This window comes from Brachionichthys hirsutus, unplaced genomic scaffold (assembly GCF_040956055.1).
Source record: "Brachionichthys hirsutus isolate HB-005 unplaced genomic scaffold, CSIRO-AGI_Bhir_v1 contig_330, whole genome shotgun sequence".
NCBI classification, from domain to species: Eukaryota; Metazoa; Chordata; class Actinopteri; order Lophiiformes; family Brachionichthyidae; genus Brachionichthys; species Brachionichthys hirsutus.
In genome coordinates, this window is record NW_027180340.1 from 244,739 (window position 1) to 272,488 (window position 27,750).

Sequence of the window (27,750 nt, forward strand, 5' to 3'; positions counted from 1 at the left end):
TACGACGCAGTGGGCGCCCCCTGTCGGTGAGAGGCAGATTTACAGCGGCATCGTGGAAATGCTAAGAACCAAAGTGATAACAGCAAAAAACATTATTAATGTGTAAATTGAGGGGGGGGGGGGCAATTAAAAAGATTTAAAGACAGTTAAAACAGATTAAATTGAAATACCAAATAAAAAACAAACTAGGAAACAAGTCTTGAAAATGATAAATTGTTTAAAGAAACACAGGGTTATGATGAATGAGAATCATTTGCAACTTTAAATCTGCTTGATCAAAGAAAAACATATTTGAATTGACTTTGTCGAACATTGTTAAAATATCATGAATGAAAATCCACATCACTACTGCAAAATAATTCAAATGTAATTGAATTGTCATGTCGAGCAACCATTGAGTTTACCATTTTATTTCTGGTCTTTTCTCCTCCAAGAGAGATTAGAGTTTAGTAATCCACAGTTTGACAGTTTTTTTATCATTCATCACTATAATTTTATTCACATTTCATATTATCTTGTCAAGCAAGGATGAAAAGTAGTAAAATACTAAGAACATACAGAATTAGTCAGGATAAACCCAGTAAACCTTTATTTATGTGTACCCCATTTGAAACTGATATTTACAGTCAAAGTAAGAACATACAAAGAACAGTGAAACATAACAAACACATAAATAAAAGTCAAGATACAAAAAAGAGATACCTCAAAAATAAAGTTCTAAAGGGAATGAATCTGAAAAATAAAGTTCTAAAGGGAATGAATCTGAACTAAGAGCTCCATGGTAACTCCTCTCCCAGCTCATTTACAACATTTAACGTTTATCACATTGCTGCTGAACACAAGCTGGCAATAGAAAGAGGCCTAGTCCACCTCCTCCATCCTGGATGAGTCATCGTCGTCTCCTTCAAGAGGGGGCATGTCCTCAGTGGGAGCAGAGGTGACGTCATCTGGCGTCAAATCATCTTCATCAATACCTAAAACAAGGAAGGAGGAGGTTATGTATCAGAGAAACCAGGTCACTGCATTCGCTCGAGCTATTACCCCATGATGACTTGAAATTACCGCAAAAGATTAAAACCGTCAATAAACTAAGATACTCACCGAGACCCAGCTTAATCATTCTGTAGATACGATTGGAGTGGGTTTGGGGCTCATCCAAGGTGAACCCTGAAGACAGCAGGGCGGTCTCAAAGAGCAGGATGACCAGATCCTTCACAGACTTGTCGTTCTTGTCAGCCTCTGCCTTTTGCCTCAGAGTCTCAACGATGGGATGCTCTGGGTTGATCTCAAGGTGCTTTTTAGCAGCCATGTAGCCCATGGTGGAGTTATCTCTCAGGGCTTGGGCCTTCATGATCCTCTCCATGTTGGCTGTCCAGCCGTAGGTGCTGGTGACGATGCAGCAGGGGGAACACACCAGCCGGTTGGACACGGTGACCTGCGGAGGTGGTTAAAAAGCCTCGTTCACATAAAGGACAATGAACGATAAATAAATCAACTCGGCTAGTTTTACTTCTGCTCACCTTCTCCACCTTCTTCTCCAAGATGTCTTTCATGATTTTGCACAGTTTCTCAAACTGAGCCTTCATCTCATCCTGCTTCTTCTTCGCGTCCTCATCCTCAGGAAGCTCCAGGCCCTCCTTGGTCACTGAAACCAGGTTCTTGCCCTCGTACTCCTTCAGCTGCTGCACGCAGTATTCATCGATGGGCTCGATCATGTAAATGACCTCGAGGCCAGCTTTGCGAAGGCGCTCCACGAAGGCAGAGTTCGCCACCTGGTCTTTGGTCTCGCCTGAAACAGAGATATGGAAATGTTGTCAAAAAAACTCCACTTGCCTGATATTAAAATGCGTTTCAACCCATTTAAAAAATGCCAGCATTTGTATTTTACCAGTGATGTAATAAATGTGTTTCTGTCCATCTGTCATTCGGGTAACATAGTCCTTCAGGGAAACCATCTCATCTCCAGAGGCGGAGGTGTAGTAGCGCAGCAGCTCGGACAGCTTCTTCCTGTTCTGAGAGTCTTCATGGATGCCGAGCTAAAAGACAAAAAAATCAGCAGTACAACGTTAAAAAGTCCCACAATAAATATCCGTTTAATTTCAATTTTGTAGTGGAAAAACAAAACCTCGATGTTAACAGCAGATGACAGTAAGGAGCTTCAAACAAGAAGTAAGCAGCTTTGTGTTTGGACAATATGTTCAAAGGATCAGACAGATGGAAACTGTCGAGGCTCTTAGCAAAAAAATAAAAAACAGCCAGCAATGACTTCAAGTGCACATATTTGACATTTTAAACAAAGCAGGAGAAAGTCTATATTTACAGGGTTATGCTTGTGGGTGGGTGCATGGGTGCCAAGTGGGGGGTGTTGAATGGAGGTATTACCGCATGTTCATCATCAATTCAATTAGTCAGCAATGAACTATTTTACTTATCTTTTTTTTTTTTAGCATGTACGTACATATGGAGCTGTTTATGCTTTTTCTCCCTTTTTTTGCACCTTGCTTTGAAGCTGCTTAGAATCTTGGCTAATAAAACATAAACAATAAGAGCTTGCATGGCACGAGGTGAGAATACTAACCTTGATGTTCTTGGAGAACTGCTCGTAGCACTTTTTGTAGTTGTCCTTGTCCTCAGAGAGTTCCGTGAAAAGTTCCATACACTTCTTTACCAGGTTCTTGCGGATGACTTTCAGGATTTTGCTCTGCTGCAGCATCTCTCTGGAGATGTTCAGGGGCAGATCCTCAGAGTCAACCACACCCTTGATGAAATCTGAAATTTAGATTTTTGTCAGAAAGATATTTGGGTTCATTGTCTGGTATATTATGGCTATTATATTCAAGAGCACATTGAGTAAGGAAACCCACAGTTCAGCGAATACTCACTGAGGTACTCGGGGATGACCTCGTCGCAGTTGTCCATGATGAATACCCTGCGCACGTACAGCTTGATGTTGTTCTTCTTCTTCTTGTTCTCAAAGAGGTCAAAGGGAGCGCGACGAGGCACAAAGAGCAGGGCGCGGAATTCAAGCTGGCCTTCGACTGAAAAGTGCTGTGAGGAAAGAAGGGTCAGATAGACACGGGCTCCAACTCGGTATTTGGTTAAATGCCTCTAATGGACAACTTATAATGTTTAAAAAATAAACATCACAATGAGAGCTACCTTGACAGCCAGGTGGTCCTCCCAGTCATTGGTTAGGCTCTTGTAGAACTCGCCATACCCTTCATTAGTGATGTCATCGGGGTTACGAGTCCACAGGGGTTTTGTCTTATTCAGTTCTTCCTGATCGATGTACTTCTCCTGGATCTTCTTCTTTTTCTTCTTCTTGTCATGGTCATGCTCATCATCTGACCCAATATCCTCAATCTCAGGCTTGTCCTCCTTCTCTTCTTCTTCTACTTCTTCATCTTTGTCTTTCTCCTCCTCCTCCTCTGCCTCGTCATCGCTCACCTCCTTGTCACGCACTTTCTCCACCTGAATGAGAACATAACTTTGTCATTGGATTTCTGTGCCCGACACTGATGCGGAACATCTCCGGAGTTCAGACAATTCACTTACAAACAGGGTGATGGGATAGCCAATGAACTGGGAGTGCTTTTTCACAATCTCTTTGATCCTTCGCTCCTCGAGGTACTCCGTCTGGTCATCTTTCATCCGTAAGATTACCTTGGTGCCGCGGCCAATGGGTTCCGCTACACAGAAAACACAGATCACTGCAGAAGGACCTCCTGCTGATGTCCGTACTCCAATAAAACTCCATATCTCATGAGAACAAACGCACAACCTCGACCGTACTTACTCTCCGATACTTTAACTGTGAACGAGCCTCCAGCAGAGGATTCCCACGTGTACTGCTCATCATCATTGTGCTTCGTTATGACTGTAACCTTGTCGGCCACGAGGAAGGCGGAGTAGAAGCCCACGCCAAACTGACCGATCATAGAGATGTCAGCTCCAGCCTGCAGCGCCTCCATGAAAGCCTTGGTGCCAGACTTTGCAATGGTGCCCAGGTTGTTGATCAGGTCAGCCTTGGTCATGCCGATGCCGGTATCGATCAGGGTCAGGGTGTTCTCATTTTTGTTGGGAATGAGCTCAATTTTGAGGTCCTTGCCAGCATCCAGTTTGGAGGGATCAGTCAGACTCTCGTATCGGATTTTGTCCAGAGCCTGAAATGAACACAAATCAATGTTTTCACAGACAAGTCAATTTTAAATCATTCCGTTTTTGTTAAATATTTCTTAGAGCTGCAGTGCGTAAGACATGATTTACCGTCATCCACATAATTTGCATAGTTCCAAAAAAAACATACTTACATCTGAAGAATTAGAGATAAGCTCCCGGAGGAAGATCTCTTTGTTGGAGTAGAATGTATTGATGATCAGAGACATCAGCTGAGCAATCTCAGCCTGAAATGCAAAGGTCTCACAAACCTCCATTGGTTGGTCATTAGGTTCATCCATCTAAGCAGAGGAGGCACAATCAAATTGGTTTTAAAACATAGATACGTCAAGGATTCCAAAGAACTGGCAGTAAATCTTCCTAAAGCGCAGTAGAAAAAAAGTCATATGCAATTACAATTAAAGAGCCAAATTGTCAACACTTACAAATCTGATAGAATCTCTTTACTTGTTCTTGTATATATTTTGTAAATTATGCAGGCATGTCATGGAGCCGTGTGCATCCTCTTTCATCTGTGAATCACCTGCCATACAGATAATAGCAACACGGGAACACCTTCAACAAGCGGTGCCAATCACGCTTGGGTAACAACGAAAACACAACTTGTCAAAGTGCCTCCGATTTAAAACGGCAAGTCAGCCATGATGGAGGGCTTAGAAACAGTGGCTCTGAGAAAGACAGGAGGCAGAGCGAGAAGTGGCGGAGATGAAGATGCCGAGGTTCTCCTTGGGAGTGACCAGGTTGGGTAGGATTATAAATGAGACAATAAGAGGGACAGTGAAGGTTAGACGTTTTGGAGACAAGGTCAGAGAGACCAGACATTGATGGTTTGGACATGTCCAGAGGAGAGACAGGGACTATATCGGTAGAAGGATGCTGAGGATGGAACTGCCAGGGAACAGGGCGAGAAGATGACCCAGGAGAAGATACATGGACGTAGTGAGGGAGGACATGAGAGTGGCTGGTGCTGGGGAGGACGAGGCAAAGGACAGGGTGAAGTGGAGACATTTGATTTGCTGTGGCGACCCCTCAGGGGACAAGAAGAAAGACAAAGAAGTCTCAGTAAATCTTCTTTATTACACTGCTTTTACATTCCACATTACATTATTATATGTAATAATATCGCCATCACCTTGAATTTCCGTCGTGAAAACGCGGCTCAAACAATGAGTTGGTTTGTTTATTATCTGCCTGCTAATAATCTTTCTGATTACGCCTGACTTACATAATACAATTTTTATCTTCCAAAAATGCTTAATAAATAATGTGAAGGACACACAAAATTCATCGCACAAAGTAAATAAAATAATAATAATAGCTCATCACAAATTCTTTTTTTTTGGTTTCACATCCAAAGACAACACCGATAAGAACCAATAAATGTGCATAACGCACGACAGCATATTTATCATCTCGAGTTAATCGCGGATCAGAAGCGCGCATGGCTGGAATTGCAATTCGCCATTATCTCGAATGGCTCCACCTGCCGGTTCCACAAGCGCAATGCAGTTTCTATAAAGTATCAGGAGCACAGAAAGAACTGGAGCAGTTTCCTTCAAATAAGAACCTCCTCCTTCAACTCTGAGACATACAATGAACTATGGACTGTGAAATGATGACGGAACCGGAAATCTGATTTAGTAAAATTATTGTGTTACACCCTGCTTGATATAATTCCTGCTTGGCAAGTGTGGTTGCTACAGAAAATAATATTAAGATCACCTTCACACAAAATTAATGTCATATTTTATCAGCTGTAGTCTTAGTTGTAAGTCATTATTAAGTAAGAAGAATTAAATTGGTTTACCTTCAGTCTTTAATAAATCAAACGCACCTGCGTAAACGCACGAGCGCCGCTCGAGAACACGCAGCCGCCTCCTCGGGCCTCGGCTAATAGGATGACTGGGGCGGATCGAGAGGCTGGACGTTCGAGAAACCCGAAGAACCGTCTGGAATCTTCCTCGTTGCTGCTCGGCGGTGGGCGCTGACAGGCCCACTGGGCTGTCAATCACTGTGTGCACACGCCTCCTCTCCATTTTCAGATGGGAGGGGGGGGGGGGGGACACCAAGGGAAGGGAGCAGCGAATCAGGGCAAGGAAAACATGGGCGTCATGACGTATGAATCATGCAGTCCCCATTGAGAACATTTCTTTTCTTTTCTTTTCCAAATACCAGAGAGCATGGCATTTAACATGCAGCAGACATTAAGCAAAAGTGCATGATATTTCTAAATATATTTTTATTACAAATTTCAAAGCATTTCTTAAAAAAATGTAACAGTTACAAAAAGAGACTGAAGCCAGATTCCCAATGGCTTTATATCACTCTTAATGATTGTCGGTGGTTTTATATGAGCAGTTTGTTTGAGATGCACTGACCACACTGTGGCCTCCATCAATTCCATGAATGAACTTCTTTGCTCTTCAAGAGAGGAGCGTTGTGTTATGACGAAATGCGTCTTCGAAGAGGAATTATAACTTACAAAAAAATAACATTAAAGAAGCGAAACACTAAGTGTGTTTTAGTCGACTTCTTCCATTCTCGATGTGTCATCCTCTCCTTCCAAGACTGGCATGTCTTCCTCAGCCGGCTGGGCGATGTCTTCAACTGCGGAATCATCATCATCAATGCCTGTAAACGAGAATAACAAACAAGAGCATGTATTAAGGTATTAAGGTGAATGAACACATTGGTTTCTTTGCATCTATGGTCAGTAGACAAGAGTGTGGGGGGGGGGGGGGGGGGGGGCATACCAAGACCCAGCTTGATCATTCTGTAGATGCGGTTGGCATGCGTCTGTGGGTCCTCCAGAGTAAATCCGGAAGACAGCAGAGCGGTTTCGTACAGGAGAATGACCAGATCCTTCACAGCCTTATCGTTCTTGTCAGCCTCGGCCTTGTCCCTCAAGGTCTCAATGATTGGATGCAGAGGGTTGATCTCAAGGTGCTTCTTAGCCGTCATGTAGCCCATGGTGGAGTTATCTCTCAGGGCCTGAGACTTCATGATCCTCTCCATGTTGGCTGTCCAGCCGTAGGTGCTGGTCACGATGCAGCAGGGGGACGCCACCAAGCGGTTGGAGACGGTGACCTGTTAATGATAGGATATTGTCTCATTGTTATGATTGTATCATGTCTGGCATGCCATATTAGCACAATAGCACAGCCATTAACCTTCTCAATCTTCTTGTCCAGAATGTCCTTCATGATCTTGCAAAGATTTTCAAATGTATTTTTCAGTTCATCCAGTTTCTTCTTCTCTTCGTCATCCTCAGGAAGCTCCAGGCCCTCCTTAGTCACTGAAACCAGGTTCTTGCCCTCGTACTCCTTCAGCTGCTGCACGCAGTATTCATCGATGGGCTCGATCATGTAAATGACCTCGAGGCCAGCTTTGCGAAGGCGCTCCACGAAGGCAGAGTTCGCCACCTGGTCTTTGGTCTCGCCTGTGGAGGTTAATGCAGATTTAATGACACTTTCCCAACTACAAAATCTAAATTTGAGAAGCCATGGCATGTGTTTGAATAGCTAACCTGTGATGTAATAAATGTGTTTCTGGCTGTCCTTCATGCGTGAAACATAGTCCTTCAGGGAAACCATCTCATCTCCAGAGGCGGAGGTGTAGTAGCGCAGCAGCTCGGACAGCTTCTTCCTGTTCTGAGAGTCTTCATGGATGCCGAGCTAATACACAAAATGATGCGTTACAGATGCTGAGCTCTAAATGCAGTAAATCCAAATGTTCTACCCAAAATAGATTATTTCCACCAACCTTGATGTTCTTGGAGAACTGCTCATAGTACTTTTTGTAGTTGTCCTTGTCCTCAGAGAGTTCCGTGAAAAGTTCCATACACTTCTTTACCAGGTTCTTGCGGATGACTTTCAGGATTTTGCTCTGCTGCAGCATCTCTCTGGAGATGTTCAGGGGCAGATCCTCGGAGTCCACCACACCCTTGATGAAATCTGAAAAGAGGAGATAAAAACTGAATAATCATCCAAATCAAGACTTAATTTATTTGCAGGTCAACAACACAGTAACTTCATCAAAATGATGACCTTAGAGAGTAATAATGCAGTCTAAGTCATTAATGTCTTCAATCAGACAGATAATATGTGTGTTAGTAGTTAGTATTGTGCTTCATGCTATTCATGTTACTTACTTAGATATTCTGGAATCAAATCCTCACAGTTGTCCATGATGAAGACCCTGCGAACATACAGCTTGATGTTGTTTTTCTTCTTTTTATTTTCAAAGAGGTCAAATGCAGCCCTCCTGGGAACAAAAAGTAAGGCACGGAACTCCAGCTGGCCTTCCACTGAGAAATGCTGCAAAGACCAGAATGAAGTATGAATTAAATAGCTCACAATATTTTTATTATAAATGATAATAGGCGCAAATACGTCGTGAGTTTTGCGATTTTTCCTTCAGCGGCAGACTTAGCTTACCTTGACAGCCAGGTGGTCCTCCCAATCGTTGGTAAGGCTCTTGTAGAACTCTCCATACTCTTCATTCGTGATGTCATCGGGGTTCCGGGTCCAAATTGGTTTGGTCTTGTTCAGCTCCTGAGCATCAATGTACTTCTCCTTAACCTTCTTCTTCCTCTTGTTGGTGCCGTCCTTTGAGTCCTCGTCTTCATCCGAGCCGACATCTTCGATCTTAGGTTTGTCTGTGTTCTCTGCGGCATCTTTTTCAGCTTCTTCTTCCTTCTCTCCCGCTTCCATATCCACTTCCTTCTCCCTCGTCTTCTCAACCTTTAATATATAAAACGCATGTCAGTATCTCAGGATTTTACTGTTTTAAAAATCATTTTCCTGATGAAAGTTAGAACCTACGTAAAGTGTAATAGGATAGCCAATGAACTGCGAGTGCTTCTTCACAACTTCCTTGATGCGCTTCTCCTCACAGTATTCCGTTTGGTCTTCTTTGAGGTGCAGGATCACTTTTGTCCCTCTGCCAATGGGCTCCCCTAAAAGATGTTGAGCGTATGGTTAATTGTTTAAATTAGTCCTCACGCTTGCAATTGGATAATGACTCATAACAGCAAGGTGAGTCAGACGTACCTGTGTCAATTTTCACTGTGAATGATCCTCCAGCTGCAGAATCCCACGTGTACTGCTCGTCATCATTGTGCTTTGTTATGACTGTAACCTTGTCGGCCACAAGGTAGGCGGAGTAGAAGCCCACACCAAACTGACCGATCATAGAGATGTCAGCTCCAGCCTGCAGCGCCTCCATGAAAGCCTTGGTGCCAGACTTTGCAATGGTGCCCAGGTTGTTGATCAGGTCAGCCTTGGTCATGCCGATACCGGTATCGATCAGGGTCAGGGTGCGAGCATGCAGGTCAGGCCTGACCTCAATCTTCAGCTCCTTGGAGGACTCAAGTCTGCTTGGGTCTGTCAAGCTTTCATATCTGATTTTGTCCAAGGCCTGTCCACAAAGGATATGTTTCTTTAAACAGTAATGTGTTGTGGCAAACAATGGAGAGGTATGGGGAGCGATTTGTGATGTCACTTACGTCTGAGGAATTGGAGATGAGCTCTCTGAGGAAGATCTCTTTGTTTGAGTAGAAGGTATTGATGATAAGAGACATGAGCTGAGCTATCTCAGCCTGGAAGGCAAAGGTCTCAGCCTCTTCCTCCAGAACATGTCCAGCTTTCTCAGGCATCTGAAGACCAGCACATATACATATATATAATATATGTAAAACGTTTGTATTTAAAGAGTGAATGCAAATACAAATGAGATAATTACATTTTCATGCTTTTTCAGAATTAATAACATTAATAACTTTTTAATTCAGACAAAGAAATGTTTTAATTTCATTCCTTTTTCTGAAATGAGGAGAAAATATAATCCATTTCATTTTCTGAAATCATTAATTTATTATCACAGGAACTCTTTTTTTTATTATAAAAAATAAATGTGTTAATTGTCTATATTAAAGTATAAAAAAATTCCAATTGACAAGATATCCTGGAAATAAATTGATGCTGTTTCATTTATTTCAGCCGCGTGGCTTGAGAAGGCTGCCGGTTGCTGACGGCGGATGAACACATGCCCCTTCTGTCAATCAAAGATGTGCCATTTGGAGAATGGGTGGAGACCCGATGCTTTACCCAACCCCCCTTAGTGTCAGCGTGTGTCATTGAACACATTTAGAATAAAGCAGCTAGGAATTAAAATCAGATTTAAAAATACATACAAGAATGAAGCATCTGCCTATTGGTCATCTTTTTCATTTACTCTATCTTCTATTAAAAATAAAATTTTCTTCAAGTCCTAAAAACTAAAATGGTTAAAATAGGTCAGACAAGGAGTTGGGATTTATTTGACTCCACTGCACTCATGCACTGCTCCTAAATGTAGGAGTTTAGTGCACAAAGAAATGAAACAGCTGATGGTCAACCAGTTTCCTTGCTAAACCGCCATTGCTCTAGCACTCTGGGTCACCCTACTTGCCATGTGCTCCTTGCACGCTATGCCTGACAAATATACTAGATGAAGAGGATGTTCAGCCACTGAACAAATAAATGATAGTAAACATCTAAATACAGATTCATTTGTTTGTAGAATTCCTTTAGTTTCATCTTTAGGCCTTCTAATATGTATGACGTTTTATTTCATCGCTGCATTTAGGCATTTATCTCTTACCTTGACTCTACTTCTTTTCTGTGCTTCTTCAAGGTAATTGTCAAATCACTGAGCTCCACTTCTCTTCTCAAATAGAGCTGCAAATGTGCGCTCCACTGCTGCTTCTGTGGGCAGTGTGTCTCTCTTGGTGAAGTCAAGTGAGTGTTTTTTTTTTCCTCTGCAGACTCCACGCTACCCCGCCTCAGTGTCTTTTTATACTTCAGGGGGTGGTTTCTCGAAGCTCTCATTCAGAAGCTTCCAGAAGGTACGTCCACAAGTGATGGGGGTGTTAAAGGGGGGCTGGCATAAGACACCAGGGTCCTAAAGTTTATGTGTCCTTATAGGGCTGCAGAGTCACAAGGAGTGCCTGTCACTCACAACGAGAGCGTTCCTGATTGTCTCGCTCTGATATGAGAGGCGGCCTGTAAGCACCACAGCTGCCGAGTGCCTTTGCTATCACCTGCTGTCCTGGGTTGTTGGACACACACACACACACTAACACACACAGCACATACCACAGGGCCTATTGGGACGGAGGGCCCCTTTCTTTCTTTGCTATGTAAGGTTTGGGGAGGGGGGGGCATTTTCACAGACCACTGCAAAATGATGTGAAACAAAGTTCAGGGAAGCTGCTGATCAAATTCTAAAATAATTTGCCACTTAGAACATTTGTGAGTCTGTATACAAAATCCTTGTCCACTAGACATTTTCCAGATATTTCAGTCACTCCTGGCTTTTTGTCATTGAAAAAAAATTGGGGAAAGGAATCAGTTGTTCTAACCTGAAAATATCTCAGAGTTTATTGGGAAAAGCAGCAAAATATTATTTTTATGGATAATTATCAGGCTCTAGTCTAATGAACAAATACAGTCTTAAGGTTGGACTATTTTGGATTCAACAAATTTAGCAGTGTAAGTTCTGACCTGACCAGAGGATGGCAGTAAATTACACTTGATACAGGAGTGTTATGCAATCAAAATGGTCCACGATGCTAGTTAAAGCTCCCTGTACACGTTACTGAGAAGCATGGAGAACTGTCGCAATCACTGTCAGAGGATATCTTCTGAAGCAGAGAGTTGGACCCCTCATAGATCAAGTGGTGTTTTTGGACTATGATGCTGAGTCCATGCATGCTTGAATTGAAAGGCAATAGAAAAAATAATGATTCTTAAATCGAAGGAAGGTGTATATTCTGATGACTAAGGACACATTTGTTTACATTTGATAAGCTAAGATAAACTCCACGAGTTTCAGCCAGTCTGTGTGTCCTATCCCTGAAGATCCTGCATCTTCCATGTCAATATTTCTTTTATCTATTGTACAGTAAATTGGACAAGTGATCATCTTGCATTTTCACTAAGTTAAGAAAAAAAGAATAAATAATTAAATCGGAATACTTTATATTTAGGCCCGAGCGCCTATTCTAGGCGTAAGGGGCTATTGCTTTTGCAACGCAGAAGACGACAAGTTGACGAGCGCAGCTCGTCAACTCTCGACAAAGTTGACGAGCGCAGCTCGTCAACCCTCGACAAAGTTGACGAGCGCAGCTCGTCAACCCTCGGCATCCAACACACTCACGCACACACACACCGACACTCAACAGCACACACACACACACCGACACTAAACAACACAAATGCACACACACAGAGATCCACAAACACGAGTTGACGAGCGCAGCGAGTCAACTCGTGTTTGTAACTGTCTTCCGATGGTTGACGAGCGCAGCGAGTCAACCATCGGGCGACCAACACACCCACGCCCACACCCACGACACTCAACAGCACACACACACACACCCCGACACTGAACAACACAGACACACAGACACACACACACACACACAAACACGAGTTGACGAGCGAAGCTCGTCAACTCGTGTTTGTGTGCCCCCACAGACGCGTGGCCTTCGTCGAGACCGTTCCGAAAATGTATTTTGTGTAAAAATCGCATACTCAGAAAAAAAGTTATATTGTTTTTGCAAAAATTCTTTATTCTTCTTTTTTCTTTATTCTTTAATCTTCTTTATTCTTCTTTGTTCTGCTGTTTAAACGGCAATTTGACCCCCTGAACATGCTCGAAAACTCACCAAACTTTGAACCAAGGTCAGAACCGGCGAAAAATTAATTATTTTATTTGTTTTAAAATTGGGCATGAAAAAGTGGCGCGCTAGCGCCACCTACAAAAATCACAATGCATTGTGCCTATGGGGGGTCCGACGCCAACTTTGTCGGACAGCCACGAAATTCGGTACACACATGCGTCAAGTCAGGGCAAAAAAAAAAAAGTATTATGGCCACGCCCCCAGACACACAAGAAGGCGGCCATATTGGATATAATTTTAAAAACTGCAGAGTCAGCGTTTGCACACACACACACTCCAATCCAAACCAAATTTTAAACACTTATTGACCCTTCCTACCTGGACACTTTAAAAGGGAAACTTTGACAATCAGCCTTACAGCGCCCCCTAGAGAACGATAACAAAAATTGAATGGGAATTCAAAAAATACTTTGCCAGAAATGATTGAAACTTACTAGAAAAGTCCCTCATGTGGTCCCGATCAAAAAACACAATCGTAACCATGTTGTTGTTTTTACGCCGTTGCCATGGCGATGGCAACCCCTCCTATGGGGAGGGGTCCGATGCCAACTTTGTCGGACAGCCACGAAATTCGGTACACACATGCGTCAAGTCAGGGCAATAAATAAATAAATAAAATATTATGGCCACGCCCCCAGACACACAGGAAGGCGGCCATATTGGATTGAAACTTAAAAACTGCAGAGTCAGCGTTTTCACACACACACTCCAATCCAAACCAAATTTTAAACACTTATTGACCCTTCCTACCTGGACACTTTAAAAGGGAAACTTTGACAATCAGCCTTACAGCGCCCCCTAGAGAACGATAACAAAAATTGAATGGGAATTAAAAAAATACTTTGCCAGAAATGATTGAAACTTACCAGAAAAGTCCCTCATGTGGTCCCGATCAAAAAACACAATCGTAACCATGTTGTTTTTACGCTGTTGCCATGGCGATGGCAACCCCTCCTATGGGGAGGGGTCCGACGCCAACTTTGTCGGACAGCCACGAAATTCGGTACAGACATGCGTCATGTCAGGGCAAAAAAAAAAAAAAATATGGCCACGCCCCCAGACACACAGGAAGGCGGCCATATTGGATTGAAACTCCTGACGGCAGATGGCCATATAATCCAAATAACGATTTGACTAAACTGTGAGCTACTAATGCAGCTAAAATCTAAACACTTGCGAAGCACTCAGGACAAAAGCGGCGCGCGTCGGCGGGTCAGCTCAACGGCCTGTCGGCCGGCGAGGGCCTACAACGCCGCTTGCGGCTTTAATTTTATTATTATTATTACTAACTATTACTATTACTATAATTATTATCACACCCAAGATAGTAACCCTGCTAATATTTCTGTCAATTTTCTACATTTTTCAACACTTGATTACGACTTTGTATTGGGCTATAGCTATGTCTGGGTAGATAATAGTAATATCAAGTGTTATAATTGGTAATCTGTAATCTACATAAAGCAGCTGTTTAGATTTTGTGTTTTTCTATTAAGTGGCTGTAAATTGGAAAGGTTTATCTTTTAAGAGTACTCATTTTGCCATTGTTCGTCTACTAAATCGGAATATTATCTTTGAAGCAGGTTTCAATGTTTGCGTTGTTAATTTTTCAACTTTTTTTTTAAATCTCACATGACTGCACGCACGGCTGGAGGACTTGAGCAGCACTGCGCATGCGCGCACGGTAACATCCGGGGCTCTGACAAGGATGAACGCCAATTTCCAAGATGGCGGTGGAGGGAGGAGGGAAGGAGATGAACGAAATTAAAACTCAATTCACCACGCGAGAAGGCGTCTATAAACTTCTCTCTCACTCGGAATACAGCCGACCGAACAGGGTGCCTTTCAACTCGCAGGGCTCCAATCCCGTCAAGGTCTCCTTCGTCAATGTGAACGACCAGTCCGGCAACGGCGACAGGATCTGTTTCAATGTGGGCCGGGAACTCTACTTTTACATCTACAAAGGCGTGAGGAAGGTAAACAGTTTGGACTACGGTGACGAAGTGCGCCGCGTCCCGGAGGAGTCCTTTGATATCGCGTCTCCATATGCGTGGGGTAGTGCCTGTCAGTATTTCTTAGCTTCTGCTATTTTAAGTGCGCAGATTGCCATGACAAGGCCATATGACGGACCTGGCGAAGTTCGGAGCTAATTAGCATTCTCGGGCTAATCTCGCCGCAGCATTTGTTTTGCTTCGTGCTCTTCAGAGCAGTTTGAGATCTTCGTCATTGATTCAAGGTTACATGAAATGTTCTCGTGAACTTGATAACGATTGTTGTGCCGCGTTTGTTTATCATCGTCGTTTACGTGGCATAGCAACATGTGGGTGGCAGATTGTCAAAGGTAGTACTGAGCGGTGTTTGTTTTGTATGATGATATATAATGTGACCCGTCTTTTGGTTGCTCACAATGTTGTCATTGCCTGAAGCCCAATGTGGCCTTGTTTAGCAGAGAGGTATAAGTGGTCATGCTGCTGCAGATAATGAATTCCATCCTTCCTACACTAGTCTAGTTGATCCAGTCAGGAGCTTTCGGTGAGATGAGAGAGGGTTCATTGTTTTCTGTAGATTATATTATGGGGTGTAAACGGAGTGTTTGGAACATACCGTAAATGTGTCATTAATTCAAATAATGACTTGATCGTGATTATTATGGGTTTACGTAGTTTGACCCCCCCCCCTCCCCTCCCCCCCCATCAGCTTCTCGTATGAAGCTATTCAGGCTTATTAAACTGAATCTCGACTACTTGCTTTCATCAATCCACTTTCCAGACAGTAATGAGTGAGCTGAAGGCTGAGCTTATTGGTTCATTGATTTGACGGGGGGAAAGAGAGCTGCCTTTGCTTTTGAAGGTTAAATAGTGATAGTCATGTCCTACCATTTACAGCGTTCAGGGAATGCAGGCATTGTGCAATTGGTTCAGTCAATCAACTTTTTGTTTTGACCGTTATCCCACTTTGAAATGAGCCCATCTCTCCTGCAGCTCATCGTTTACCTGACTCTCTGAGATTTCATGTTCTTTTACTCTCTCGTAATATTTCAGGATCAGGTTTGGCTTCATTGCGTCTCTAGTAGCATGGTAAAATCACACTGGCTGCTTGGAGAGAGAGAGTATTTACACCCTTAGACGTCACTCTTAGACCTGCTAAATATATAGATAATAGTCTTGTATTCTGGCACAGAATGGTCGTTCTAAGATGACAGGGTATCGGTAAATGAAATTAAAGGCCAACTCAGAGCACCACATATTAAATACGTCAGGAGTTTCACCGTTTGTTTTAAAATGAGTTGTGCTGCCAGCCACCTGTTGGAAGACAAACTGAACAGTTCACCTGTGCTTAATCAAGCGTGGCTTGTCTCCCTCTATATTTCTGGTGACTGAATTAATTGTTTCCAAGATCAGGGAAGTTTAAGTTGGTACTTTGTTTAAACCAACAAAGCTGACAAATTAGAATAAGGTAATTAAATAAGGTGAGGTAAGTAAATAAAGCGGCGGTAGACGAGATGATTGCGATCTACTAGATAGATGGATGGAAGTTAGGTTTTATTTTGAGCTCAGTAAAAACACAGGTTCTTTCCCAATCATATATTTTTTTGTCTTTCCTATTTATGTATAAATGTTTGACATGAAAATGTTTTATTTTGAATAATTCGTGACTCACATCGTGCATTTCTTATCGTTTTAGGCTGCTGATCTTAGTAAGCCCATAGACAAGAGGATATACAAAGGAACGCAGCCCACTTGTCATGACTTCAATGCACTGACGGCTACAGCCGAGAGTGTCTCCCTGCTGGTGGGCTTCTCAGCAGGCCAGGTGCAGCTCATAGACCCCATAAAGAAGGAGACGAGTAAACTCTTCAATGAAGAGGTGGGTTCCAGCGTGGTTTAAACCAACCAAAACCCGCCGAATACACTTTAATCATACTTAATCTAACTTTCTGTTCTATCTATGGAGAATTTTCACATATAAGAGAATCATTTGAGAATTTGACCGTTTCACACGCGTACCTCAATGTAGGCGGGGCAGTCCATGTCAGGTGTGGCTTCGGGGCTGATCCCTGGGTAGATGAGGATTCACCCGGAATGGACACATCTGCAAAGATGACTGTCATTTCACATTTGCAAGTCCTCGTTGATTTGGTGCTGTATCTTCATCATAGACTTGGATAAGAGTCTAGCAAATACATTGAATTTATTAAGACAATGTGTGGGAAGGTTGTACAGCAAATTCTTTAATGATTGATCATTCTCCTCCACCTCTACCTCAGGATATGGCTGTGCTATGAATTTTCTTTTTTTTACTTTTTATTGTTGCATTGATATTGATGTGCATTCATATGGCTATGTCTGAAATATAATTGAAAGATGCTTATGAAATAATGAAATAAGCGGGCTCACAAAGAATCAACTTTCCCACTCGTTCGCTGTGAATTCCCCGGGTAATGTCTGGTTAAGTTCAGGGTAGGAGACGATGTGTAAAATGGACTTCAGTAAAATATTAATGATCTAACATTTACTTTGTTTCCTCTTTCCCTGTCTCTTTTATCCTCATCTCCCAGAGACTTATAGACAAGTCACGAGTAACATGTGTGAGATGGGTTCCTGGCTCGGAGAGCCTGTTTTTGGTGGCTCACTCCAGCGGCAGCATGTATTTGTACAACGTGGAAAACACCTGTGGCACGACGGCGCCCCACTACCAGCTTCTAAAGCAGGGTGAAAACTACGCTGTGCACACCTGCAAGAGCAAGTCGGCTCGCAACCCGTTACTGCGCTGGACGGTGGGCGAAGGCGCGCTCAATGAGTTTGCCTTCTCTCCGGATGGCAAGTACCTGGCTTGTGCGAGCCAGGATGGCTTCCTCCGGGTTTTTGGCTTTGATGCCGCAGAGCTCCACGGGACAATGAAGAGCTACTTTGGTGGCCTGCTGTGTGTGTGCTGGAGCCCAGACGGACAATATATTGTGGCCGGCGGAGAAGACGACCTGGTGACGGTGTGGTCATTTTCAGACTGCAGAGTGATTGCACGGGGGCACGGTCATAAGTCGTGGGTGAGTGTGGTGGCGTTTGACCACTGCACCACCAGTGTGGAGGACGGCGACCCCCCTGCCGAGTTCAGCGGCAGCGACGAGGACTTCCACGAGCACGTTCACTTTGGTGTGGGCAGAGACCGAGCCAACAGTGCGCATTCTCGGCTTTCTAAGAGAAACTCTACGGACAGTAGGCCCGTTAGTATGACCTATAGGTTCGGCTCAGTGGGCCAGGATACCCAGCTGTGCCTGTGGGACCTTACAGAGGACATTCTTTTCCCTCATCTTCCTTTGTCTCGCACTAGGACTCACACGAATGTCATGAGTGCTACAAGCCCACCGGCCACTGGACAACCTTCTACTACTACTTCTACTACTACTACTACTACTACTACTGCTGTATCCACCACGAATCCAAGTGGCACCAATGGCAAAGACGATGCGAGCAACAGCAGCAGCACCACTGGCAACCCAGCCAACTCCATCCCCAGCACTCTGCCTCGGTCCAACAGCTTGCCACACTCCTCAGCCCCAACAGGGGGCAGCACTCCTAACAGTAACGCAGACAGCAGCAGCAGCAGCAGCACTAAGGGCAACAGCATCATTGACAGCGCTTTCATCGCCACCGGCGTCAGTAAGTTTGCAACTCTGTCACTACACGACTCGCGCAAGGAGCGCCACGAGAAGGACCACAAGCGAAACCACAGCATGGGTCACATCAGCAGCAAGAGCAGCGACAAGCTCAACCAGCTTAGCTCGTCACGGACGGCCAAGGCCGAGGTCGCCAAGACTCTCGGCACCATGCTGTGCCCCCGCATGGAGGAAGTGCCAATGCTCGAACCACTGGTGTGCAAGAAGATTGCTCACGAGAGACTCACTGTGTTAATCTTCCTTGAGGACTGTCTGGTAACAGCCTGTCAGGAGGGTTTCGTTTGCACATGGGCTAGGCCTGGGAAAGTGGTGAGTGACAGGCCTCTGGAGGATGCTGTCATGTGACACTTCTTAAATTGGATTGTCTTTAATACAGGCATTTTTCAGTCTGCGTTCTAAAGCTGTCGGCGCCGCTGTGTGCAGTTAAAGCTAGCTATTTCACCCAAAACTTCCACTTATCCCTCAGCTCTTTTGATGGTTTATAGCACATTCTCTCTGAATGCAAACCCCCCCCCCCCGTCCTCACTATTCTGCCGCCTGTTATGCATTGACGTAACACTGTTGTTTGTTATCAATGTGTGCTATCTATCTGTCTCTCCACAGGGGTTGCTATCATCTCAAAACAACCCAGCCAACTCCCCAAGTGGAACAGTAGTATAGCCCCCCAGTGCTGGTGCTGCTAATGGCAGCTCCATGCAACAGAGGCGGGGATGACCAAGGCCACGGCCCTGCAGCGCTTCTTCACACACTGTCACTCACCACATGACCTCCAAGCGTCACCGTCATTGTCATGGTTACAACCACGCAGCTCTCTTTGCCCTCATGCTTTGATAACTGAGCCGGGGTTAGAAACGTGACCCACACGTGGAAAATTGGGTTCAAGTAAGCGTGCAAAGCTTTAAATCGTATTGGTGTGAAAACAAAACACATTATAGTACCCTATTCTTTGTGCCTGTAGATTTTTCAAAGACTGACACAATGTGCTGACTCATCGTATAAGGTTAAATGAAGACATTCTTATTTTGTTTCTCCAAATGCATTCAAAAATAAAGGGAATAAGGTGAGGGGTTGTTGCGGAGTAGCGATGCCAGGCCTCATTCATTCGGAACTTCCTGGGCGATTCTTTGTGCGGCTCCAGTCCTGTTCATGAGAGACTGGAGTTTTCTTCCTTTATTAATATCTTAATCAGATGGGTCTGAATTTGCACAGATATTCTTTTTATTTTATTTTATTCATGACAGTGGAAAACAGGCAAAACTTTTTGAAGACCGCTTTGGAAGCACTTGGGGGGGGGGTGAGCGTGAGGGGAACTTCCTGTTATTGTCCTCTGTCTCAACGCTGGATGCTGCAATCATGGTTTTTATATGGAATAAATTGTTTGCACTTAATAGTTTGTTAGATTAGAATGGCTTTACATTTTTGGAGTGTGTAATGACTTGACAAGGTTGAAACATAAATAGAATAAAAAAAAGCCCCACCTTTGTATCTATCGAACATTTATTTTAATATTCTTTCAGATTAGATTTCCTCTGTATTATATGTAAATATTGTACCTCAATGATCTACTGGTGAAATGATCATTACAACATAAGTTTAAAGAACCTTATTTGAGAAAATAGTGAATATTTCTTAATACAAAAAAAATCTACATATGAAAATTGTTAAATATGCAGGTGAAGATGTTTTTTTTGTTGTACATAAAGAGAATTCAGGTGTATTTTTTATTAATCATGAAGCATTTGGTATAGGAGATGTCTATGAAATCCTCTTATCTAACAGGTAGTGCTGAATTCTAGCTAGCCTGTCGCTGCAGATTCCTTTTACAACATAGGCAGATAGGCGCAGGTGCGCTCCTCTAATCATCCAAGCTCAGGTAAACGGGAAGACGAACGCCGGCATAGTTCCCCTGACTCGCCTCGCCATCAGTGTGCAGATTCACCATAACTAACGGAAGACTGGCAATGTTCTGCTAGCAGGGCTGAAACCTGTGAACCCTGTCATTGTGAGTAATAATTGCTGAACTGATGCTGAACTTGTGAACAAACGTTTGACACTGTGTTGAATACGAACTGATTAATGTCAGCACTAAATGATGGAATAAATGCTTGGGGCGTGAGTTTGTCTAGCACCCACACAGGAAGATGGGATTTTAACGGTTGGAGCTTTTTCCCCCCTCCATGTGACGCCTAATTAAAACAGCCTTGACAGATGACATGTTCCATTTGTGTTACTTTACTGAGTGCATTGTGCTCCGTATGAATCGGTATATTCATGCAGCCTATAATGAGTGTGACACCTCAGTAGAATCATCTTTCTTCCCTCGTAAGACCAGGGGTCAGGGCCACGAGGGAAATAGTTATATTAGTAGAATGTAGGTCAGCCAGAGAGCTGGAACTACAGTAAGTAGAGACAAAGGAATAGATTTGCTGAAGACTTAGAAAGCGAAAACGCCTGTGGCGTGCTGTGTCTTTGATATCAAGGGTAAAAGGTGTGAATCAACGCCTTTGTGGGTGGGCCAGACTGTTGAGGGCATCGATCAAAAATGTTAAAGGTGTTGAGGTGGATGAACAACCATCAGGAGAATATCGCATTGATAGGCCGGACATGTAACCGATGAAAATAAATTACGTGTGGACTTTGTTTTAAGATTTATTCTGAAAGCACATAGAAATTGAACAGAATTAATTAACTGACGTTTAACCTGGACTTGGCTATTTCCTGATATTCTTCTACCCAATTAAATGTTTCAAATCAGTAGTGGAATGTAGGCCAAAAGTACAAAGTTGGAAGTGGGGTATAACATGATTGGTTGTCACATTTATCAGATTTCATTCCCTGGAGGCGTTGCTAAAATGTTTGGAGTTTAGGTCAGGGCTGATTGAAATTCATCTCAGCGGTGAAAAAAAGGCAAGTTTCACGTGAAAGTGGTTTTCATAACAAAATGAAAGTATCCAGCTCTTGTGGATTTTCTAATTAAACAATTTGAATTGTATACAGATAGAGCTCTTTTAGGTTTATTATATAATGTGTTGCTTCACCTGGACTGGCTGCAGAAGAAGAAGAAGAAGCCCCAATCTGCCTGGGAGTCTGTATCTATTTTCTGTTTTGAGGTTGTACGTCATAACCTCTTTTTTAAAACCTGTCCAAGATGGGACTGGGGCTTTCTGTACCAACATTACGAAGTCACAATGGAAGGACACTGTTCCAGAAGACATTAGCAGAGGTAGCAAGAACAGCAAACTAAAATCTGTACTGAAATGAGAGGCAGCAGGACAGGACTGGTGTGTAGTTCTTTGTGACCCACAACAAGTGGGTCACACAAAGGGATTTAAACTTGCAACCTTCTTGAACCCTGTCGCTCCATCATTATTGGTGAAGAGGGAGTAAAATGCACACGTCCTTTGTTTTTTTTTAAACATATTCAGACAAGTGACCCATCTGGCTACATCATTACAATACAATTAACCAATAACCACTAAGTGAGTAATGGCTTTCTGGATTGCCCTTCATCAGGCTTTTTTTCCATTAATGATCAAAAATATTGATCTGAATGTTTTTTTTCAAGCAGCAGTGCATTAATTTCAGTGCTCACCATGACTCGCAAAAGGAACAGTGCCATTTCTCCTCCGTCCAAATTCTATTTTTAGCATCATGCCCCTTGAGAGGTGGGTCTAACAATTGGGCCACCACCATGGTAACAGCTGCACAATTTGCCAGCCACACTTCATTAGGAATTAAAAGTTGACACATTGGGAATAAAGAGAGACGACTGACCTCTGGAGACAGCTTTCTTTGCTTTGTTAGGCAGCATCAGTGTCCTTTTTTCTGGAACATTTGTCTTGGTGAAAAAAGAAGTGCTGCAGTTATGTGACTTAAATTTAGCAGGCCATACAAAAAATATTGCATAGATACAACCCTCAATCCCCCCCCAGGAAAAAGTTGCTCACAAGAAAGGATGGCCTGTGGTTCACCTCTTTGACACGATCACGTGAAGGATGTTACTTTAAAGTCTTGATGACTTTAAGACTTTACAAATGACTGCACTGTTGTAATGTTTTTCCCAGCATCTCAACTCATTTGGTTGAATTCATTAAATGGAAAATTAGCAATTAGCAAAATCCACTCAATTATTCCGGATTTTGAACATTGTGCAGAAATGATTGTTACATATTCCTGGGAGGAGGAAGCGGTAATCAATGCACCTTAGGAGAAACCACTGCGCTTGGGTCTCGGCAGAAAGCATCAATAACAGAGCGGTGGTCTAAGCACTTAAAATGGAAGCGGATCTTCAACAGCAGGAACAGGAATGCTGTATCGGTGCCTTGGGATGTCTCCAGGTGCATTGTGCGCATCAATATTAAATAAAAATACACACAAAAAAAGATAAAAGTGACTGACTTGGCATCTTCTATGTTTTAGTATTCTGCCGCACAGCAGAAAGCTCCAAGTAAATGAAACAATTGCTCGGCACTGGCCGTGTGCCAAGGTACAAAAAGACTTGGAGCTCTTCGTGCGTGGCCTGCATGCATCACTGGTCAGTCGAGTGATGCTGTGTACCTATGAGGTGACATCCATTCATGACTCACAGGAATGAGAAACTTGGCTTGCTCTGGAAAAACAACTGAAGCTAAGTCGAAAATATTTCATATGGAACAAGGTGTCTCAGAGGATCTCCTTTGATCTTAGCAAATATATGTGATAAAAATATCTTCAAATTAATTATGCAAGAAACAGCTGGACTGCTAAATCCAGATTCCCCAAATTTTCAACTATTTAAAGATGCTCTCTGATTAAGGCAAGTTAAGATAATCAATGTGAAAGCTTTGCTTTAGACAAAACAGTATTATGGAGTCTTGTGAGAATAGAGCACACTCGCTGTGAGCTACTTAATATGATTTATAGACACACTTGCATAAAAGAAGCCAAAAATCCAACTTTCATCTTTATTTGGAACAGTCCAATAAAACAGGCAATATGAAGATAAAGATTTACTTTTAAAAAGCTTATTTCTTTATAGAGGATGCAAAAGACACAATAATATAGAATTTTAGCAATTAAGGTCACTGTAATCGAACATAACTCTTGCAGAGTTCATGGTCCCTAATGTCTCCCCACCCCCCATTTTTCACATGTGGAGCCACCCCTCCGGCCCCGTTGGCAGGCAGTCTCTTCGTTATCAGGAGGTTCTTAGGGAACAGCTGGTTCCCACTGCTCTGTAGTATGTTTTCTATCTTGGTTTTCTGGCTAATCGGCATGCAGGAAGCCTTCTTGTGGTGCATGCCGCAGTCTCCGGCATGGAAAATCCGTGGAGCCTCACTCACCATCACCTTCCAGTAGGAGGGCAGGCAGGACACCGTCAGGTGTTGTAAGGACCAGTCCCAGTTGTAGTCATCGTACGTGCAGAACGTGCCAGTGCATTGGATGAGCTTCAGGTATGTCTCTCTGCTCAGAGCCATCCCCATGTTGTGCTCTGCGGACTTCCAAGCCTTGACCTCCACTTTATTTGCTTTGCTCGAGTAGCCGATGTGGCTGTAGCTCCCCAACGAAAGGATGTCACAATCAGCACACTGCTCCGCTTTAAGAGCCGACATGAGTTTCAAAAGGTGAATAAAGTCTGGGGACATGAAGTGGTCCTCCTCGATTAGTAGGACCAAACCCCCATGGTCCTTGAGAATCCGAACTCTGTCCCACACAAAGTGCAGCTTCCACCACCAATGGTGCTTGGTCTGGGAGAACTTTGCTTCTCGGTAGTGGCCAAATGAGTCGGGGTACTCTGCATTGATGCAACCCAGCTTTAAGGCGTCTTTTTTGGGAATGTCTCTTGGGCAGTCTCTGGGATCGTTTCCGGGGAACTCCTGGGGGTACAGCTGGATGCTGAAAGGGAAGAAAATCTGAAGTACTTGGCAAAAGTCAATAGAGGCAACCGCTTTATTTATCTCAGGAGACCAGAAGTCATGGCTGAATATCAGCAGGACTCTCTCCACACCTCTAGCCTTTTTCAAACTATCCACTAGTAGCTTTAGGTAGTCTGGTCGGTTATGGACCTGAACCACCACGACAAGATCGTCCTTTTGTCGCACTGCCTTAAACTTTTCCTCATTTCTTATCGTCTGGTCGAAGTTGAGCTGGAAGACAATGCCACGGTAGACTAAAGTCGTGTTATCTACCTCTGGCTTACGTATCTTCTCTCCTGCCTTTGCTTTTTCTTGGTGTGTGTCATTTGCTTGTCCAACAGGAGGTGGAACAGGCACCCGGCTAACTACAGCTGTTGCTGGGATATGATTGTTGATGCTACTGCTGCTGCTGCTTCTCCTCGCCGTCTCCACCTCCTTGGAGAACGACCCGCCGTCACTCTTCTTCCGCATTCCACTGGTCCAAAAAGCAAGGCCACATATGACAACCACCAGGGTCAGTATCACCACTTTCCTCTTGTAGATTCGGAATCGCATGATAGGAGGTCAGGCTCTTCCAAAAAGGAGAGAAGTTGATTGTAGGGGAAAAAACAGCACAGGGTTGCAGTTGTGATGGTGTGTTTTAGGTAAAGGGTAAGCCTGATCAAAAAGTAGGCGTTGGCTATTTTTTAGAAAAATGACTTCTTTTTGTAAACATGGATCCAACTGGAATGTCAATGATGGGGGATGAATGTCCCACAAGGCATGACGGTTGCTGAAGGCAGCAGAGTAGCAGTGAGAAAGAGCCACCTGGATAGAATAAAATAAAAAATACATAGAAATAAGACAATAAATCAAGCAAGCTGAGCAATATTGGGCATCAAACCTTTAACAATGTCACGGATCAATAACACAGTCAGTATCACAAAATGATATATCTTTCAATGATTTGTTTAGTTAGCAGCTCACAAGATTAGACAATACTAGTTTAATATACAACTACCCCAATGTCTAAAGTTTATATATAGATATCCTTCTTAATAAATACTGATTGGTCTATTCTGCTCTTGGTATGTTGAGAAGAACTCCATTTTATATTATTCAAATTAACAGCCTCAATGACAACCAAGCATTTGAAATGCTTTCTCCCTGCCTGAAGACAGCTCAGCTGAAACCCTTGACTCACCCTGGCAAAGAAAAACACATATTTGCTTTGCAAATGGGATATTTAATATATTCTTGGTAACACGTTTAAAAGACAAGTAAAACAAATACAACCAGGTAATACACAATTCAGTACGACATCAATTGCACTTGATCAGTAGCTTATGAACAACTTAATGCCTGAAGGAAAGCAAAACGGCAGCGAGAGAAAGTGAACATGACGGTTTTTATACTGTATTCGCATGAACAGTTTTAATATCGATAATGTCTCTCAGGGTTATTCACGCCTAAAGCTGTTATTGCTAATTTAACCGTGAGCAGGCGATTTTTGAGTACACACCGTTCCTCCTATTTCAGCAACTTTTACGAAACTGTCCTCGTAGAAACTAAAAACGAGAACTGGCATCGCAGCCCCGGGATTTTATGACAAGCATCCGGGGGGGAAAAAAATATGCAAGCGGTGAGTTAGCAGCGGTTTCAGGGTAGCAATTTAAGAGCAGTGCGTTACGATAAGTCCTCGTCAACATCCGGATCCAAACAAGCGAATGCATTTAACCGCGTACCTAAAACGAGAGTAGCCGCACGGTCCTTTCAGTGGGAGACATCAGCAGGCCTGTGGCGGCGTCCCATTCTCCTCCATGCATTTCGACGGGCTGCATTAATACGCAGCTGCGAGCTAGCAATCCCACAATGCATTGGTCCAGCGCGGAGGGGGGGGGGGGGGGGGGGGGGGGACACACGTCAGATATTTATATTATTAAAACTGTGCATGGTGAAATACGTCGTATTTAAAATCGACAGCTTGTTTTTTAAAGTGTTACAAAGAAATGTTAACACACGTATTTCGTTTGCAGAAATAATAAAATATTCTATAATGTCATAGATGAAGAAGCTTCACTGCCAAGTAGCGCAGCGATTTACATTTATTATCATGACTGATTTTGACACACTTGTACAAAAAAATAGATATTTCAAAGAAAGTGGCTTCCGTTTGAGCCTGAAGTTCTGTACTTTATTCGCAAGTTCACGACACAGCGGCCTTGCAAGCCTGCAGTAGCATATTCCACCTCCAGGAGGCGCAACCTAAAAAAAACACAACCGGAAGCACATCAATTGAAATCTTAATTTGCGCATGCGCAACATATCTTCTTCCTTTCCGACGCTCGAGTGAAAGAGTCAAGATGGGCCATCAGCAGCTCTATTGGAGTCATCCCAGAAAGTTCGGACAGGGATCCAGATCCTGGTCAGTCCGACTCTAAACGTGTTATCTATCGATACGTGTGCTTAATCGATCTCATTTTAATGGGTTCGAGGCCTTCAAGACGTCGGAATTTGTTTTCCCAAATAGCCGCCGCATGGAAGCTGCACCTTAGCCAATATGGCGGTGTTGGGTGAACCTAACTCTGTCAATAGCGTTAGCATTGTCTAGATAGAAACTCACTGGGTCTGAAAACGACTCCAAATATTTCGGGCTCCAGTTCGTATTAATTTCCGTTTGCTGTATTAATGAAAGTGTTTAGCTGTTTGAACAAATGTGTCCAGAATATAGCAGAGATGTTCAGATAATTGTACGCAAATGGCGTTCGTGGTCGTTTCAGCAATTCTAGTATAAATGAATGATCCCTAACTATCATTATTTACCTTTTTTAATTTGAGCTTATTAGTAACCTTTCTTCATACTTCTTTCCAGCCGGGTATGCTCGAACAGGCACGGTCTGATCCGTAAATACGGACTCAACATGTGCCGTCAGTGCTTCAGGCAGTACGCAAAAGACATCGGCTTCGTCAAGGCAAGTACATTGCTTATTTGGTCTCAAATATTTATTTTTTTATTTTTTTACAGCATGCCGTTATCTTGGAGCTTAATACATGATGTATTCTTATCGAAGTGTTATTAAAACTGCGTGTAATAAACTGATTTGTCATTCATCTTGGTGGGATGTCAGCATCTTTTATCCATTGCACTCACGTTATGATTAATTCTGTATGACTGAATAATTTGGATCAATCATGAAGAGTACATGCATAACTTGATCTAATCTTGATTTCTTTTACTCACAGCTGGATTAAACGTTTGCTGAAACGTCCTGAAATGGGTGAAGCGATCTGCAGAAGGCTGG

The 27,750-nt window shown here is 43.2% G+C and overlaps 4 protein-coding genes across 4 annotated transcripts; 1 reads left to right on the plus strand and 3 right to left on the minus strand.

Moving 5' to 3' along the window:
* Positions 1-459: 459 nt before the first annotated feature.
* LOC137913716 (heat shock protein HSP 90-alpha) lies at positions 460-6,057 on the minus strand. The gene is made up of 11 exons (XM_068757348.1): positions 5,984-6,057; positions 4,311-4,457; positions 3,797-4,163; positions 3,556-3,689; positions 3,160-3,471; positions 2,883-3,048; positions 2,579-2,769; positions 1,889-2,036; positions 1,521-1,789; positions 1,102-1,435; positions 460-974 (listed from the first exon to the last, which is right to left on the minus strand). The coding sequence occupies exons 2-11, from the start codon at positions 4,455-4,457 to the stop codon at positions 862-864; spliced, it is 2,181 nt and encodes a 726-aa protein (XP_068613449.1). The 5' UTR covers positions 5,984-6,057; the 3' UTR covers positions 460-861.
* Positions 6,058-6,395: 338 nt separating this feature from the next.
* LOC137913717 (heat shock protein HSP 90-alpha 1) lies at positions 6,396-10,966 on the minus strand. Its single transcript, XM_068757349.1, has 11 exons — positions 10,819-10,966; positions 9,683-9,832; positions 9,228-9,594; positions 9,000-9,133; positions 8,613-8,918; positions 8,327-8,492; positions 7,939-8,129; positions 7,703-7,850; positions 7,347-7,615; positions 6,930-7,263; positions 6,396-6,807 (listed from the first exon to the last, which is right to left on the minus strand). Exons 2-11 carry the CDS (start codon positions 9,830-9,832, stop codon positions 6,698-6,700), a joined length of 2,175 nt encoding a protein of 724 aa, XP_068613450.1. The 5' UTR covers positions 10,819-10,966; the 3' UTR covers positions 6,396-6,697.
* Positions 10,967-14,628: 3,662 nt separating this feature from the next.
* Positions 14,629-20,780, plus strand: LOC137913707 (WD repeat-containing protein 20-like). Its single transcript, XM_068757339.1, has 5 exons — positions 14,629-14,877; positions 16,586-16,768; positions 17,460-18,249; positions 18,322-18,884; positions 19,179-20,780. Exons 1-5 carry the CDS (start codon positions 14,629-14,631, stop codon positions 19,233-19,235), a joined length of 1,842 nt encoding a protein of 613 aa, XP_068613440.1. The 3' UTR covers positions 19,236-20,780.
* Positions 20,781-23,511: 2,731 nt separating this feature from the next.
* LOC137913715 (alpha-1,6-mannosyl-glycoprotein 2-beta-N-acetylglucosaminyltransferase-like) lies at positions 23,512-26,268 on the minus strand. Its single transcript, XM_068757347.1, has 2 exons — positions 26,194-26,268; positions 23,512-25,276 (listed from the first exon to the last, which is right to left on the minus strand). The coding sequence occupies exon 2, from the start codon at positions 25,022-25,024 to the stop codon at positions 23,636-23,638; it is 1,389 nt and encodes a 462-aa protein (XP_068613448.1). The 5' UTR covers positions 25,025-25,276; positions 26,194-26,268; the 3' UTR covers positions 23,512-23,635.
* Positions 26,269-27,750: the final 1,482 nt, after the last annotated feature.

Excerpts from the sequence above, each read along its gene's own strand:
- LOC137913716 (XM_068757348.1), bottom strand. The coding sequence starts at position 4,457 with ATGGATGAACCTAATGACCAACCAATGGAGGTTTGTGAGACCTTTGCA. Across the intron at positions 2,037-2,578 it reads AGTTCTCCAAGAACATCAAG|CTCGGCATCCATGAAGACTC; the intron begins GTTAGTATTCTC and ends TTTGTCTTTTAG. Across the intron at positions 1,790-1,888 it reads ACACATTTATTACATCACTG|GCGAGACCAAAGACCAGGTG; the intron begins GTAAAATACAAA and ends TCTCTGTTTCAG.
- LOC137913717 (XM_068757349.1), bottom strand. The coding sequence starts at position 9,832 with ATGCCTGAGAAAGCTGGACATGTTCTGGAGGAAGAGGCTGAGACCTTT. Across the intron at positions 9,134-9,227 it reads CACAGTGAAAATTGACACAG|GGGAGCCCATTGGCAGAGGG; the intron begins GTACGTCTGACT and ends AACATCTTTTAG. Across the intron at positions 8,919-8,999 it reads GCTATCCTATTACACTTTAC|GTTGAGAAGACGAGGGAGAA; the intron begins GTAGGTTCTAAC and ends TATATATTAAAG.
- LOC137913707 (XM_068757339.1), top strand. The coding sequence starts at position 14,629 with ATGGCGGTGGAGGGAGGAGGGAAGGAGATGAACGAAATTAAAACTCAA. Across the intron at positions 14,878-16,585 it reads TCTACAAAGGCGTGAGGAAG|GCTGCTGATCTTAGTAAGCC; the intron begins GTAAACAGTTTG and ends TTATCGTTTTAG. Across the intron at positions 18,250-18,321 it reads GACTCACACGAATGTCATGA|CTGTATCCACCACGAATCCA; the intron begins GTGCTACAAGCC and ends CTACTACTACTG.
- LOC137913715 (XM_068757347.1), bottom strand. The coding sequence starts at position 25,024 with ATGCGATTCCGAATCTACAAGAGGAAAGTGGTGATACTGACCCTGGTG.